The sequence below is a fragment of the Mesocricetus auratus genome, unplaced genomic scaffold (genome assembly GCF_017639785.1).
Source record: "Mesocricetus auratus isolate SY011 unplaced genomic scaffold, BCM_Maur_2.0 Super-Scaffold_100004, whole genome shotgun sequence".
In the NCBI taxonomy this organism is placed as follows: domain Eukaryota; kingdom Metazoa; phylum Chordata; class Mammalia; order Rodentia; family Cricetidae; genus Mesocricetus; species Mesocricetus auratus.
This window is the reverse complement of record NW_024429189.1, coordinates 117,378,430-117,395,609: the sequence shown is the minus strand read 5'-3', so window position 1 is coordinate 117,395,609 and position 17,180 is coordinate 117,378,430. Positions and strand designations below refer to the sequence as shown.

Below are 17,180 nucleotides of genomic sequence, written 5' to 3'. Positions count from 1 at the left end.
TGCTCTGACACCAGAGGTGGATGTGTGTGGGTTTTTGAAGGTGCGGTTAGTCTTTGGACAAGGTCGAGGTCAGGGCGGTTTCCGTGGGAAGGCCTTTCCCAGGAACTTATTGTATCGTTTTTAGTAAACATGTTTTTACTAAACATTGTCTTACAGCTGCCTACTCCCAGGCAGAAGGGGAAGTGGGTCTCTGCTCAAGGTCTGGTGTTCCCACAATTCACCCCTTTTAATTTTCAAATAAGGCACTCCTGGCTTAGGTCAAGTAGGGTCACCCTCCCTTTCCCCTCTTTGGGGGACCTTGAACCCCTGTTTTAGGTGGGAGGGGTCTTCCCCACAGGTTGCCCGTCGTCGGAGATACCCCAACCTTAAATCATCTGTAACCAACCTTCATGGCTATCGGGATTGCCATGGGCTAAGCTAAGCAATACTTGGTTACGGATCTCTTGCCTCTGGAACAAGGCACGTTTGAGCTCAGCATAAAGCCAGAATGCCTACCGCCACTGCCACCATTTCCAGGACCCCCATTGACATAGTGCCTCTCCATCACCATACCCATCACCAGATCTCAGCCATAACATTCTACCAGCCTTCGTCTGTTACAAGGGTAACCTGCACGTGATTTACATTTACAATTTGATAAAGTTTCCAATCGTTTCAAGATCTGCTCAGGAAAGCATTTAGAAAGTACACTTGCACAGATACATTGGGCACAATCATTGATGTTACACATGTAGCATTATGAAAAATATGAACAATAGTTGTCGCATTAGGACAAGTTGCATTTTTGCAGAAAAATACACTGGCCTAGGCACGATTCCAGAAACAGGAACCATCAAGTCTGATATTTCAAGTGACCATGTCCTGTTCAAATACTGAAAAGGGGCTTTTGCCACTCATCATAGCCCATACCAATGTCCAAATGCTTTAAATGGGTCCTTTTTTCTTTGTTGGCTTCACGATGAAAACTCATGGGTCCGGAAGGTTGATGCAGCAGGTCTGTTGAGAAACTGGAAATCTCGAACCGACTGTTTTCTTTCTTTCTTGGGCTCTAGATTCGATGACATCAAGGGTCAGGAACACTGATTTAGGAGATCTCACTCAAACTGGCTTAGGTAGGCTCCCATGGTCTCAGGTCCAGTTTTTCTCTGCTCCATGCATCTCACTAAATGGTCTGACAGTTGCCGAAGCTTTATTCTTTTCCTGCAAGAAAACACAAACATGCCCTCGACCCCAAATTAGGGTCTTCTCCACTGTCTAGTGCATGGATGTCTCCATTTGACCTGAGCAATGGTTGCTCAAATTCCATCATGCCAGAATCTGTCTGAAGCTCACTGGCATTCACATTATAAAATTTTTAAATGAGGAGTGTATTATTTGATGAGTCATGTGGGGACTGGGGCCATTATTCCCCCTTTTATATTTTCTAAAAAATTTTTTTTGAACTGTTGAAGCTGGACCATAACAGTAGAAGGATTTGTCTACCCTCCTTGGTTGACTATCTAGGTAAATTGGGATTACTACTTAGATTATTTGTAGATGCCCATTAAAAAGGACATATCCATTAAATATTTCCCAAAAACTTCTGAAAATCACTCAAAGATTGTAAACTATACTGTGTCCAAATAACTTTTGAAAATTATTGAAGTATGTGAGCAGTCTTTCCCAATCTAACCTGTAGAGCTCTCACTAGCTGACAAGGCCTCATTTGCATCTTAAATTTTTCTGTTAAAACATTAACAGACTGGCTGGATGTTCCTTTTGGCTATATATAAAGCAATCTAGGTAGCTTCTGAACTATTTTTGAAGGGATTTAAGTATCCTTTTAATCATATAAGCAGTTCACACTCACGCATTCACAATCACATTTCATACATACCGGTGTGGCCACACCATACATTCAGAACATATATGCATCTTTCAGTCATCCTTTTTCCCTAGGTCATGATTAGTCTGTTGCAATGAAGCTTCCTTAATTGAAATCTATGTAAAAGAACAACTCCAGCCAATCCTTGAACTAAAAGGGTTAAAAAGTCCTGTATGTTCTTTATCATTCCTCCATTTGAGCTACAGTCATGGGGTACAGCCGTACCTACTCCTTGTAACTCTGTAGATGCAAGGTGGAGAGGCCAGGTTTTTGGCCAAAAGTTTTTAGAGATGACTCACAAAATAGAACTTAAATGTAAACAAAATTTTCTATTCCATATACCTTTGTCTTTTTCTTTTTCTTTACTTAGTACCAGTACCTCTTTACTGTTACCAATTTTTTTTTTGAGTCAGGGTTTCTCTGTATTGTTTGGAGGCTGTCCTGGAACTTGCATAAAGGTGTGTTGGGATTAAAGGCGTATGCCGCTGGGAATCGCTTGGATTCCCCTACTTCCTCACCCTGGTATCAGGCTTAGGAGGGGGAAACTCAGAATGTCTAGTTTCTGACTTTTTAATCTCATTGGCAGCAGCTGCTCCCAATGTATTATTGGTGTTATAAAATTTGATGAACAGGGAGCTGGAATGACTAACTGGCATTAACATGGGGGGGAATCCTCACCAACGCCCATATTTCCCTTACCTGAGTGTTCAGCAATGGTTGGATTATCTTTATCATGGTGAGCATTACTAGTATCCGGAGTAGTATTGGGGTCGACATGCCTGATGCACCGTTCGGGGACCCAAATGGGCTTCTCACTTCCTGGAGGGAAAACACAAACAGCCCCTCGGACCCTAGCTAGTAGGGGAGTGGGTGGCTGCCATTTTCCTGTGATCAAATCCTTCCATCTGACCCATCCCAAGGACTGGGAGGGTTTGTTCCAATGTCTCTCCATAGCAGACAAATTATTACGGTCTATGGTCAAAAAATTTTAAATGTAAAGTATGGTGGATAACTGAATATTGGGGGAGGTAACATACTCCCCCTTTTTTATTTTCTTAAAATACTGTTTGAGAGTGGCATGGGTGCGCTCCACAATAGCCTGTCCCGTGGGGTTATGAGGAATACCAAAAGAATGGACAATGTGATGTTCCCTGCAAAAGGCAGCAAAGCGATTGCTGGCATAGGCAGGGCCATTGTCCGTTTTTAGGGCATCTGGAACACCCATGTAGGCAAAGGCCTGCAGGCAATGAGAAATAACATCTTTAATCTTCTCTCCTGAGTGGAGAGAGGCAAAAATCAGTTTAGAATATGTATCCACCTAGACATGCATGTATTTTAATTTCCCTGCCTGCGGCAGGTGAGTGACATCCATTTGCCAGAGATGGTTGGCCCTGAGGCCCCGGGGATTTACCCCCTCATTGGGAGAATTATGATAAGGGGCACAATCAGGGCACTGAGAGGTAATCTGTGTAGCTATGGATAAGGGGCACCCAGTGTGAAATTTAATGGAGCGGGCATTTAGATGATACCTCTCATGGAGCTGGTGGGCCAGCTGCTCCTGAGTAAATAAGACCCTAGGGCGGGTCAAGGAGTCAGCAATTTGATTGCCCTGGGCAAGGGGTCCTGGAAGGTTAGTATGTGCACGAATAAATCCCACATAAGCAGGGTGGATGCGCTGCCAAATAAGATGTTGGAGCTGAACTAATAAGGAACGAACCTGGGAGGTTGGAAGAACATATGGAGAAGTTTCTAAAGGTCTAACAATGTTGGCAACATAAACACTATCAGTATATAAATTAAAGGGCTCTCCCTCAAACATTTGGAAAGCCATCAAGCAAGCAAACAACTCGGCGGCTTGTGCTGACATCTGCCCTATGGGTACCCTCTTCCGTACCTGAGAAGAAACCACTACCGCGAAACCCTTGGAGGAGCTGTCTGTAAAGACTGAGCGAGCTCCAACTAGAGGGTTCTCCTTTAAAATCTTGGGAAAGATCACAGGGTGTTGTTTAAAAAAAAGACATCAAGGGGCTATTAGGATAATGGTTATCAAACTGGGCGCCTGTAGATGTAATAAACAGGGTCCACCCATCATGGAAGATCTGTAGATGTTCCACCTCCTCCTTACCATAAGGAAGGATAATTTTATCAGGACTCTTTCCAAAGGTTTGAATGCTAAACTTGTGTGCCTTCCACAACAATTGTAAAATGAGATCATAGTAAGGGGTCACTACCTTCTTAGGGGAGGCTGACAAATGTATCCAATAAATAGGACCAGTCTGCCAAAACACGGCAGTGGGCGAAAAGCTAGATGAAAGTACAACCAGAACAAGGGGCTGCCCATAATCTATACGCCAAAGGTGGGCTTGCTCTATACTTCTTAACAACAATTGTAGGGCTTCCCTGGCCTCTGGGGTAATCTGTCTAGGGGAAGTTGGAGCAGGGTCCCCAGGAAGAATATCATAAAGCGCTTTAAGAGCCCCTGTTTTAATAGAAAGAGAAGGGCGAAACCACTGCACCTCTCCCAAAAATCTCTGCCAATCATGAAGTGTTTTTAAATTTGAACAATCCATCTGGAGTCTTTGTGGCCGGAGGCCAGTTTGTTGAATTTGATGACCCAAATAAGTATAAGGGGTCTCTTTTGGATCTTTTCAGGAGCCAAAATAAATCCTCGGGCCTCCAGAAGCTCCTGTAGCTCTGCAAAGGCTATGTAACATTGTCTTTCTTCGGCCGCAGCCAAAAGAATATCATCCATGTAGTGGATAATGTAAAGATCAGGGAACTTACGTCTGAGGGGATCTAAACAGGCAGCTACATAAATCTGGCATATAGTTGGACTATTAGCCATCCCTTGGGGGAGCACCACCCATTGGAAGCGAAGGGCAGGCTCCCTAAAGTTAATCGCAGGAAGGCTAAATGCAAACCGAGGACTATCTTGAGAATGCAAGGGAATAGAAAAGAAGCAATCCTTCAAGTCAATGACAATCAAATGCCAGTCTTTAGGAATGGCCACAGGCACGGGCAAGCCAGGCTGCAGAGCCCCCATGGGCTGCATGGTCGCATTCACGGCCCTCAAGTCTTGTAGTAACCTCCATTTCCCTGAAGATTTTTTTTTATTACAAATATAGGGGTATTCCAAGGGGACGTGGAAGGAACCAAATGACCTGCCTCCAATTGTTCTTGAACTAGCTGGTGAGCCGCCCTTAGTTTCTCCGCTGGTAAGGGCCACTGTTCCACCCATACCGGATCATCTGATAGCCATGTGATGGGTATGGGGGCTGGCGGCGCAACAGTGACCCTCATCAAAACTGGCCAAAACCCTTCCTATCCCCTGGGGCCCTGGTCTCCAAAGGGAGGGATGCCACAGGGCAAACCTCTCCCTGTTCTAGTTTACCTAGTTCTCTCCCCGGGCTCCAGTCCCTCCCTTGTGTCATCTGGGGGCCCCTGCTTTTGGACTTGGGTGCCTGGGTGGTGAGGACCACTCCCATTTCTTGCATGAGGTCCCGTCCCCAGAGGTTAATAGGGAGGCCAGGCAAAACATATGGCTGGAAAAGCCCTGTGTGGCCCTCAGAGTCTTGCCACTTTAGGATTCTGAGGCTTTTTTGGGGCACAGCCTGTCCTATTCCCTGGAGGGTCACTGTCCCTTCCTCTTTCAGCCAGGCGGGGGGGCCAGAATTTATCTGAGAGGACAGAAAAATCTGCCCCAGAATCTAAGACGCCCCTAAAGGACTTGCCTTCTATCTTTAATGTAAGCTGGGGGCGGTTCTCCATAGTGGCTACCCAAAATGCTGCCGGGCCGGTACTTCCAAAACCTTGGTTGCCCCTTTTCTCTTTAATTTTTCTAGCCTCACAAGGAGCTGTAGGGAGGAGGAGTATCTGAGCAATCCGTTCTCCTGCAGGGATGGCAACAACCCCACTGCCCACTGATGTCATTATTTTAATCTCCCCCTCACTATCCTGGTCTATAACACCGGAGTGTACCTGGATGCCTCGAAGAATAGTACTGGACCGTCCCAAGAGTAGTCCGACTGTGCCTGGGGGCAATGGCCCATGCACCCCAGTAGGGAGGGCCTGGATCCCCATTTCCGGTGTTAGGATTGCCTGGGCAGAGGGAGCGAGGTCCAATCCTGCACTCCCTGAGGTGGCTCTAAGGAGGTCTGAGATATGAAAGGGTTGCTCTGGGGGAGAAAATGAGTCCTGCCACTGCCCAGAGCAGGGGTCATTGCCCCGTACACATTGGTTTTGGGGCCCTGGGGTGGGGCCCTCCTCCCGTTTCCCTGATTATTATTAGCCGAAAGGAAATTTCCCTCCCTGTCAGTTTTAGAGTAGCAGTTATTGGCCCAATGATATCCCCTTCGACAACGGGGGCATAAACCAGGTCTCTTGAGACCCGTAGTAGTATTTTGAGGGCACTCTCTATGGAAGTGTCCCTCCCTACCACAGCTGAAACATGTTTTTCTCCCTCCCAGAGTAGGTCTTTCTTTCCCCACTTGGGGCCGAATAGCAGCAGCTAACACTTGGCCCTGGATGAAGTTCCCATCAATGTCCCTACAGATCCGGATATAGTCATTTAGACTTTTATTGCGATAGGGGCGAAGGGCTTCCTTACAATACTTATTTGCGTTTTCAAATGCCATCTGCTTGATGACTGGCATCGCAGGCCCAATGCCCCCAAATATTCTTTCTGCTACCTGACTGAGACGGTCTACGAAGTCTTGAAAAGGTTCAGAAGGTCCTTGAAGGACTTTGGACAGATGATCCCCTCCTCCCTTGGAAGGCAATGCTTTCCAAGCCCCTTGGGCCGCTGTTGCCACTTGGGCATAGACTGCGATGTCATATTGCATTTGTTGCTGAATGGTGGCGTATTGACCACTCCCGGTAAGCATCTCCACATTTCTCTGGGGCTGTCCGGCCTGTGTATTTCTCTGGGCTGTCTGGCTGTATCTTTCCTGAAACTCACCTCTCCAAATCAAATAATCTCCCCCCCGACAGAGCTGCTCTGCAAAGCTGCTGCCAATCGCCAGGTGTCAAATTAAGAGATGCAAAAGATTCCATTAAGGAAAGTGTAAAGGGAGCCTGTGCTCCATAATTTAAAGTTGCCTCTTTAAGTTGTTTTATATCCTTAAAATTTAAAGGGTTATGACGCCGAATGACCTGTCCAGAATTGTTCGGATCTGGAACTTCCATTACTGGGGCCACCACCGGGCAGCATTGGACCCCTCCTCTGGGTCTTCCCTCCAGGTCCAAGAAGGACTGGGTTATCTCATAGGAGGAGTCCCTTTTTTCAGAGTATGGGGAAGGGTTTCTCTCCCTGTCCTGTCTTTCCTTAATTCGAATCTTTTTTAGTTCTTTTTTAAGGGCCGCGATCTCAGCAAGTAACCGTTCCTTTTCAGACTGTGATGAGTCTGAGTCTGAGCTACTTCCATTTTCTAGGTCTGATAGAGAAGGATATAACTGATTCTGACCGGAGTTCTTCTGTTTGGGTCGTGCCCGGAGATCTCTACCTGTTTTTTTTGTTGTTACTAAGAGACTCCTCCTCATCCTCACTAACAATGGAGCCTCTAGTTTCAGTCACGGTCTCTTCATCATCACTCTCTGCCCCTGAACTCAAGGAGGCTTGAGTCTCAGTCTCTTGTAACTCTAAAAAAAGCCTCTTTTGTGTCCTGAACTACCTGGCGGTGACGAACCTTATCTGTCAAAAGTGCTCCCCTCACTAATCTCCATAAGGAGAATGTCATAGGGGGCAAGGACTCAGATCCCTCTTTTCGTAAAAGTCTATGAAGATCACGGCGAACCTCCTCCCAATCTGGAATATTTAAGCTTCCCCCAGTAATGAACCATGGACTGGCTCGTTCGATGGATTTTAGAAAGCCTTCTAGGGTTTTAGACTTGACTGCAGTCCCATGTTCTTTAAGTAACTTTTTTAGTTGATACTGCAATGATTCTAGCTTCCCGGAACTATTCCCCATAGTTTCTTAACCCCGTCCACTTACCTCCCTTTCACGATCTCAGTGGGACCTCCAATTGTCACGTCTGCTGCACGGCCTGTGTCCGAGAACGTGCAGAGGGTGTCGGGGATTGACAACACAGAGACTTGTTCAACGATGTAAAGAAAACTTTAAGCAGGCCCCAAAAAGGTTCAAGAAAACCTTCTAAGAAAAGCTCCCACCAGAGAAGCTTCTGCTCTCTCCTCTACCCTGGCTGGTTGTGCTCTGACACCAGAGGTGGATGTGTGTGGGTTTTGATGGTGCGGTTAGTCTTTGGACAAGGTCGAAGTCAGGGCGGCTTCCGTGGGAAGGCCTTTCCCAGGAACTTATTGTATCGTTTTTAGTAAACATGTTTTTACTAAACATTGTCTTACAGCTGCCTACTCCCAGGCAGAAGGGGAAGTGGGTCTCTGCTCAAGGTCTGGTGTTCCCACAATGAACGAAAAATCCAGGAATGAAGAAGTTGCTGAGTCCACAGGACTGGATGCCTCAGCTGGTCTTCAGTTGACATGCAAATCCCAAAGAGGTAGGTACCAACGCCCGTGAAGAACTGGATGTGTTAGCAAGGCAAGAGCAAGCAGGCAAAGAGAAAAGCTTCCTTCTTCCATGTCCCTATATAGGCTGCCGGGAGAAGAGTGGCCCAAAGTAAAGGAGGGATCTTCCTACTACAAATTAAGCAAAAACTCTCTCACTGGTGTGCCCTCAATTTTTGAATTTTAGATGAATCAAGCTTACAGCCAAGAATAGCTATCATAAGAACATTATCATGGGGCCGGAGAGACGGCTCAGAGGTTGAGAACACTGGCTGCTCATCCAGATGGCCTGAGTTCAATTCCCAGCAACCACATGATGTCACCCAACCATCTGTAATGAGATCTGGTGCCCTCTTCTGACCTTCAGGAATACATGCAGACAGAACACTGTATATATAATAAATAAATCTTAAAAAAAAAAGAAAGAACATTACCATGTAAAAGCAACTGAGAAAGAGCAAATGACTTTTAAAAATCTCCAAAACTTCAATAGAAAGATGTTACCATAGAACACTAAGGCAACGCTCCAAAATTTTCCACCCTCTAAAAATTTTAAATGCTGGCAGAGTGGCACTCACCTGTAACCCAGCACTCTGTAGATAGAGGCGGGAGGATCAAGGAATTCAAGATCATCTTCATCTACAGATCTGGGCCACTGACTACATAAGACTCTGTCTCTAAGTAAATAAGAAAAGAAAGCTGAGGCCAGAAGCAGGGAACTAGAGAGATGGCTCCATGCCTCTTGGAGAGAACCCTTTTCTGACCTCTTCAAGTACTAGGCACGCACATGGTACACATATACACACAGAGACAGAACACTTATGTAAATTTTAAAAAACTTTAAAAAAGAAAGCTGAGGCAAGAGAATGGAGTTTCAAGCCAGCCTCAGATAAAATAAAATAAAATAAAAATATCCCAGCACTCAGGAGACAGAGGCAAGTGGATTTCTGTAAGAAGCAAGCCCACACTACAGATCAAGTTCCAAGACAGCCAAAGCTGTCAAAATAAATAGTCAGGCATAGTTAATATGCCCATAATTCCAGGACATGAAAAGCAGATGAAGGATTAGGAGTTCAAATCATCCTTAACTATATAGTGAATTTGAGGCCACCCTGGTTTACATGGATTCTGTATCAGAAAAAGCCCCAAAGTAATTAATACATTTTAAAACCAAGGCGCGAGGGGGGGTTGCTAACTAGTAGAGCACTGCCCTAGTATGCATAGGCCCTAGTTTCAACCCCGTATCACATAAATGAAAGAGCAAAAAGACTACAGAATATTTCTGTGTTGTGGGGAGCAGAGGAAGTCCCAAGTGAATATGTTGATATGAGCAGAGTCATGTCAAGGTCCCCAAGCCTCAGACCCAAGACAGCAAAGTTTTCTCTGGATAATGCTTGGGGACTGGCAAACCCTCGTGCTGGCCTCGGTCCTGCAGGATACTTACAACCTGAAGCCACCCCCAACAGAGATCCCCTCTGAGACTAGCCAACTCCTCCCCCTGGTTCTGCATAGTAAACACACTGAGTTTCCCACTTAGCAGCAGGTACCTTCCATCTGAGCAAGTACAAGCTGGGTGATTCCAGCTTTTCTTAATTTTTAGTCTTTTTGTTATTTTGAGAGATTTCTCTGTGTAGCCCTGACTGTCCTTGAACTCAATCTGTAGACCAGACTGCCTCTGCCTCCTGAGGGTTGGGATTAAAGGCATGCGCTACCCCAATTCCCAGTTTTTCTATAGGTAGTGGTTATTCTCAATTGTCAATTTAATAAGCTCTAGAATAACCTGGCCTGGCCTTGGGGCGTGTCCGTAGGGAGTTACGTTGATTAGGTAATTGAGGAAGGCCCACCCACTGTGAGTAGCGCCATTCCCTGGCTGGGTCCTGAAGTTATAAAGGAGAAAGTGGGCTGAGCAAGTTTGCACCCTGTCTTCTGTCTGTTGGTGGATACAAAGTGATAAACTGCTCCAAGGTCCTGCAGCTTTGACTTCCCCACTATAATGGACTATCTTGAGCCATAAAAATCCTTGCTTCCTGTAATACAGTCCTGGAACTGGAGAGCTGGCTCAGTGGTTAAGCGTACTGGCTGGCTGCTCTTCCAGAGACCTGGATTTGATTCCCAGCACCCACATGGTGGCTCACAACCATCTATATAACTACAGTTCCAGGGGAATCTGATGCCCTCTGCTAGCCTCTGAGACCACTTGCATACGTGTAGCACACATACATACACACAAAATAGTTTTTTAAAAATTTTAGCCAGACAGTTAGTGTCAAAGCATCCCAGCACTCAGGAAGCAGAGGCAAACTGATCTGAGTTCAAAGCTAACCTGGTCTACAAAGTAAGTTCCAAGATGGCCAGGGCTACACAGAGAAACCTTGTCTCGAAAAAACAAACAAAAATTTAAAGAAAATAAACTACACACGAGGCTACCTATTGACTGTGCCAAGCGATCTGAACTCCTGCTTCCTTGTCTAAAAATTAGTATAATTACAGCATTGGTTTTATAAAGGGTGCTTCTATGTGATAAAGCCTGGAGTGTGCCTATTACACATCGGGCACTTAAAAACTTTTAATGTTTATTGTCCGCATGAGCAGGCTTTGTGTGTTTTCTAGTTTTTTATTATTGTGTGTGGACTGGCATTGCTTACCAAGTCAGGAGACAATTTTGTGGCTATTTCTTTCCCTTCACGTAGGTGCCAAGGATCCAAGTCAGATCTCCAGGCTTATGCTGCTAAGAATCCCACCGACCTGTTTTGTTTCCTTTCCATTCTTAGTGTGTCTTTGTATGTGCTTGTCATAAAACCACGGTGGAGGTGAGGTACCTTCAGGAATAGTCAATGGTTTTTTCCATCATATAGGTCCCAGGGATGGAACTCAAGGGAGGTGTGGCAGCAACGGCCCTTACCCACCTACCAAGCCATTTTATCCCCCGTACTGTTTTGTGACAAGGTCTTGCTGTGTTTCCCTTGCTAGTCTGGCCTAGCTCACGCTAAGTAGATCTAGCTGAATTTGCCTCTACTTCCCAATACAAATATGCACCATTGTGCCTAGGCCATACGAGTAATGTACAGTACTTGTAAATGAACCAGTATAAACACCAGCGAATGGATGCAGATGTTGTAGAAATTAAGTAATTAAGTGTTTTGTTTTTTTTTAGAAAGTAGTATTATGTAGTTCTAGGGACCTCAGAGATTTGCCCGACTCTACCTTTTAAGTGCTGGAATTAAAGATGGGTGCCACCATTCCTACGTATTTTTATTTTTTAACGATGTGTTTATATGTGTGTTTGTGCACAAATTCCTCTGTAGAAGCAGCAGTTACAGTCAGTTGTAAGCCACCTGGCGCTGAGCCCTCTCTCCAGCCTTTCAAAATATCAAAAAATGAATGGTAAAGTGTTCACTAAAAAATTTCAACTTCTCCGTATATTTGAAAGTATTCGTAACCTAAAATTGGCGGGAAAATTAATGTATTGTGGCGTGTTCTGGGAGCCGCCATTCCTTTTGCTTTAAACCTAAAAGCATTATTCAAAAGATGAGCGAGACCATGGTGAACTCTGCCCGGTCCTTGGACGTGCTCCTGGAATGCAATTGAGGCCTGCTTGCGAAATGCCAAAACCTCGAGAGCGAGGCCGCGGGCACAGGCTCCAGGGTAAGGGCGGGCTCGGTCCTCCGCAGGGAGGAGGCTGGCGGGGGCCAGGGCTGTCTCCGGCCAGCACGAGATTCGGGCACACAAGACCCACAGGAAGCCTGAAGCGTCGGATTTCAGAGCGGGGCGGGGAGTCGCCCACGCAGCCCGCAGCCCGCAGCCCTTATCCCGAGCAGGCGCGCGCCATGGGCATCTCGGGCCGCGGGAGCGAGTGGAGGATGCTGGGAAAGAGGTAACATGGCCACCGGCGGCGGAGCAGAGGAGGACCTACAGCGGGGCCCGCTGCAGCTCCCGCTCCCCGCGCGGCCCGCGGCCCGCGCCGAGGAAGCCGAGGGCGTCCGCGAGAAGATGGGCTGGGCGCAGGTAGTTAAGAACCTGGCGGAGAAGAAGGGCGACTTCCGCGAGCCGCGCCGGCGCGACGAAGCAGGCAGCGGTGCGAGTGGCGGGCTCGGCAGCCCCGCGGGCCTGGCCGCACCAAACCCCGGCGACTTCCCACCCGCCGGCCGCGGGGACCCAAAGGGCCGCCGTAGAGACCCTGCTGGCGAGGCGGCAGACGCTTACAGGAAGAAGGGCGCGGGAGACGCGAGTCGAAGGAAGAAGGCCGAGGTGGCGGCGGCCATGGCGACCCCCGCCAGGCCGGGCGCGACCGAAGACGCCACGCTACAGGACGAGCCTGCGGCCGCCGGCCCGGGCAAGGGCCGCTTCCTCGTGCGCATCTGTTTCCAGGGAGACGAGAGTGCCTGTCCGACCCGGGATTTCGTGGTGGGCGCGCTCATCCTGCGCTCCATCGGCATGGACCCTAACGACATCTACGCGGTCATCCAGATCCCCGGCAGCCGCGAGTTCGACGTGAGCTTCCGATCCGCGGACAAGCTAGCCCTGTTTCTTCGCGTGTACGAGGAAAAGCGAGAGCTGGAGGACTGCTGGGAGAACTTTGTGGTGTTGGGGCGGAGCAAGTCCAGCTTGAAGACCCTCTTCATCCTCTTCCGGAACGAGACCGTGGACGTGGAGGACATCGTGACCTGGCTCAAGCGCCACTGCGACGTGCTGGCCGTGCCCGTGAAAGTGACCGACAGGTTTGGGATCTGGACCGGGGAGTACAAGTGCGAGATCGAGCTGCGCCAGGGGGAGGGCGGAGTGAGGCACCTGCCCGGGGCCTTCTTCTTGGGAGCGGAGAGGGGCTACAGTTGGTACAAGGGGCAGCCCAAGACGTGCTTTAAATGTGGTTCCCGGACCCACATGAGCGGCACCTGCACGCAGGACAGGTGTTTCAGGTGCGGGGAGGAGGGGCACCTGAGCCCTTACTGCCGGAAGGTCATCGTATGCAACCTCTGTGGCAAGAGAGGGCACGCCTTTGCCCAGTGTCCCAAAGCGGTTCACAACTCCGTGGCAGCCCAGCTCACCGGCGTGGCTGGGCACTGAACGAGCGTGCGCCTGCTGGGGTGGGTGAACACACAGCCCCTTACCCTTCATAAGTGCCAAAATTTTCTTTTTAAAGATCATTTTTTATCGTTTTGGAAGGAGATATTTGTAAGACCTAACAGACTCTCTTTTATGCCTTTTTAAAACCTCGTGCGCTCCTTTCCGGCCTATTTGAAATGGTGAGTTTTACCAGGAAGGACTATTCGGAACTGTAGCGTACAGATAGGTCGCCTGTCCCCCTTTTCCTCACATCTCGGATTTGTTTTGGTACTTCGGTCGACGTCCCGTCGTCCCCTTTGTACTGTTTACTACCTCCCTCCTCACACGTTGTCTCCGTAGAAGATTCTTGCCCTTTGGGCTGCCTTGCTCATCTTCATGCGTCAGCCGCGGGTTCAGGGCCCAACGCGGGATACGCATTCCACCAAGTGTTTATTGAATCGCAAACGTTAACTGGTTTATGTCAAGAGTGCCTACGTTCTGCAGCTCTCCGCTGGACTCTTTTTCATTTGCTGCTTCTATGTGATATGAGAACTTGTACAAACTGTTGCTGGAAGTGTGTGATCTGAATAAGCTCTGAATGGTGGCCCTTGGCCACCTCCTAGCATAAAGCTGTATCTGCTTTGTGACAGCTCCTTATGGTGACTCAGAGACCCTTCTATAGGAGCTTGGAACCTAGGCAGTCCTGCTGGAAAAGACCCACGAGGTGGTTTTTGGTGGATTTTCTTTGGGGGAGGTTGCTTCTGTTTTGTGTTTTGGTTTGAGACGGGGTCTCCTTATGTGGCCCTGACTGACTTAGAACTGGCTGCATTGGTAGACCGACCAGGCTGGCTTCAAACTTAAGTAACCGTCTCACCTCTGCCTCCCTGAAGGGTGTTTTAACCTAATCCCTTGGTTTTCCAGCAGATGAAATGAACCCAGAGAAGTTAAATGACTGGGTCAAAGTACACAGCTGTGTGGTGCCTCAGATAGTCCATAGTGGAGTCCCCTGACCCCCAGCCCGGTGCTCACCCCACTACCTCTCACGCTTCACAACCATCTCCTCGACACCGGTGAGCCAAGTCCGTCTGCTCCCTCTGTGGTGACGATCCCAGCATGAAGCTGAAAAACCATCCCCTGAAAGCAGAAAGAGAAAGCTTGTCTTGCCACTTGATAGTACTAGGGCGCTGGGGAAGGACCATCGAACACACTCGAGGCTTCATGCATCAGTCCTTGGAGTAGACACCTTAAATGTTCCAGGACCTCCCCTCCCACCGTCACAGTACTCAGTGAAATGGTTCCCCTCAGCTAAGAAACTGCCATACGTTTACATTTGCACCTCTGCCTCAGCTACTAGGAACCCTAGAGAGCTCATCCGAAACCTTCAACCTCTGACCCTCAGGAGAACGGTGATTTTAACCCAGAATCATGAGTGAGCTGTAAACTCAAAAGCGTTCTTGGGGAAACAGGCCAAAACAGAGGGTCTGGGTCAACTAAGTGTTACCAAGTTCAAGTGAAAGACAGTAAACTGCTTTTTTTCAGTTTTTGTCTTTGCTGTTTTGCTATTTCCTTGTGGCTTAGAATGTAAAACCAATTGTTCAGATTTGTTCTGAATAAATATTTATCTTTCGTATTACTAGCAGTGTATTTTTTCTGACGTGTTAGATGAAGTTGCAGACCCTCCGTTAGGTATTACTTTTCCCTGCAGGCCACAGTGTCCAGGTCTTCTGCCGCTACCTAAGTAACCAGTGCATTGCTCTGCTCTGCTCAGCTTACTGCTAAAACTATTTTGTGTGAGCTTTTCAGGCTTGTGGAGTTCCGGGTTTTGGGTTTTGCCTTTTTTTTTTTTTTTTTTTTTTTGGTGATTTTGTTTGCTTGTTTTTTTGAGACAGGGTTTCTCTGTGTAGCCCTGGTGTCCTGGGACCTGCTATGTAGACCAGGCTGGCCTTGAACTCAGAGATCTACCTACCTATGCCTCCTGCATGCTGGGGTTAAGGACTTAGTCGAGTTTTGTTTTCTAAAGGCAATGTTATAGCTGCCCTGGAACTCAGTCCTGACTACTAGATTTCCCAAGTGCACTGAGATTACAGGGTGTGTGTGTGTGTGTGTGTGTGTGTGTGTGTGTGTGTGTGTGTGTGTGTGTGTGTAGCTGTGTGTGTGTGTGTGTGTGTGTGTGTGTGTGTGTGTGTGTGTGTGTGTGTGTGTGTGTGTGTGTGTAGCACCACCGGAAATACATGAGGTTGAGTTGGCATGTGGGGCAAAATAGAGGTCAGGTCTCTGAACCCTTCTCCAGTGCACTGCTGCTACCAACCACCCCATGAAAACTTTGTGCTTTGAAGATCTGAGGGTAACACGATGCAGTTACAGCCTACAGATTCAGAGTTGACAACATGAGGATTTTGTCAACTGATCTGAAGCTGGGACCTAGGAGGGGCTTGGGAATTCACTTTAACCAGCTCAGCCATGGTTCAAAAAGTCGTCAGACTCCCTCCTCCGGAGTGACTCCCTCCCCTTCTCCCTCCTCCCATCCTCTCTCTCCCTTTGAGGAGCTAGAGGCCTCCTAGAGAAAGCGGGCTTTCAGCACGCTCCCCACCCCCTTCCTCCCAGCAGGCAGTGTGACTAGGAGCTGGAGTTTGAAGGAGGCTTCGCTCGGTGCCCCTCCCCCACCCACTGGAACCCCGAGGAAGAAACAGCTTCCCTGCCCATCCCCCCTTGGGATGCGCGCCAGAGGGCCTTCTGCAGGCGGGCTGGGGCTGGAACACACAAAACCTCCTCCAGCTTCCTCTCCCCATCAGAGTGCAGCCCCTGAGCTGCAATTCCTTAGGGAGGCTGCTGAACCAGTGTCTTTGCTCAGCTTTGCAGAGTCTGGCCCTGCTACAAACAGGCCCAGTGTGGCACAGAGCCGCCATCCTCACCAGTGGAGATGGGGACAGATAACCAAGCCATCAGCTCACCAATCACATCCACTATCTTAGGACACTTGCTGAGGCTAGCAAAACAAGCCCATCTATCTAGAACTGTCTGAAGCAAATAAATGTCTTACCTAGATGAGGCAAGTCTTGACTGAGTCCCACACCATGAGGAAGAAAAAAACCAGGGTGCTTGGGAAGAGAAACTCAGTAGCCTGAGCTCTCAGAGAGCACAGAGGGCTGGGGAGATAGCTCAGAGACACTGTGTTTGCTTTCCATGCCTGAGGTACAGACAGAATTCAGACCAACTAAGGGTTGCAGATGTGGCCAGAGACAAAGCCTGGAGATGACAGGACTAGTAGGTCATATCTAAGAACAATGTTTTTTGTTTCAGGGCTTCCAGTCAGGCCTCCGTTCTGTCCACTTAAACATTCATAAAGGCCCCTTTAGTATCTAGAACTCAGCAGTGATCTAGTCAAGCAAACTGATAATATATGCAAGGTGAAGTCCCTACTGAACAGGAAAATGGATTGTGTGTGGGGGCTCATGCCTTTAATCCCAGCCATTGGGGAAGCAGAGGCTAGTCGTTCTACAAACAGTGAGTTCCAGGACAGCCAGAGCTACACAGAGAGACCCTGTCTTAAAACAAACAAAAAAGCCCTTCAGTGACATGGAAAAAGACAAGGTAGGGAGGTGAATATAGAGAAAGCAAGAGTGCTGACCTAGGCAAAAGAACAACAGAGTGAAATGCAGTGCAGCAGCCCAGCTGTGGGGGCACACCTTTGTAGGTTTTAAAACTGACTGGGCCTGGAGCTCGGTGGTAGCAGTGCCGTCTAAATCACTACAGAGA

At 48.1% G+C, this 17,180-nt stretch overlaps 1 protein-coding gene across 1 annotated transcript; it reads left to right on the top strand.

Annotated features, from left to right (window-relative positions):
* The first annotated feature begins 11,971 nt into the window (after positions 1-11,971).
* On the top strand, positions 11,972-15,057 carry Zcchc3 (zinc finger CCHC-type containing 3). Its single transcript, XM_005086083.4, has one exon. It carries the CDS (start codon positions 12,261-12,263, stop codon positions 13,443-13,445), a length of 1,185 nt encoding a protein of 394 aa, XP_005086140.2. The 5' UTR covers positions 11,972-12,260; the 3' UTR covers positions 13,446-15,057.
* Positions 15,058-17,180: the final 2,123 nt, after the last annotated feature.

Excerpts from the sequence above, each read along its gene's own strand:
- Zcchc3 (XM_005086083.4), top strand. The coding sequence starts at position 12,261 with ATGGCCACCGGCGGCGGAGCAGAGGAGGACCTACAGCGGGGCCCGCTG.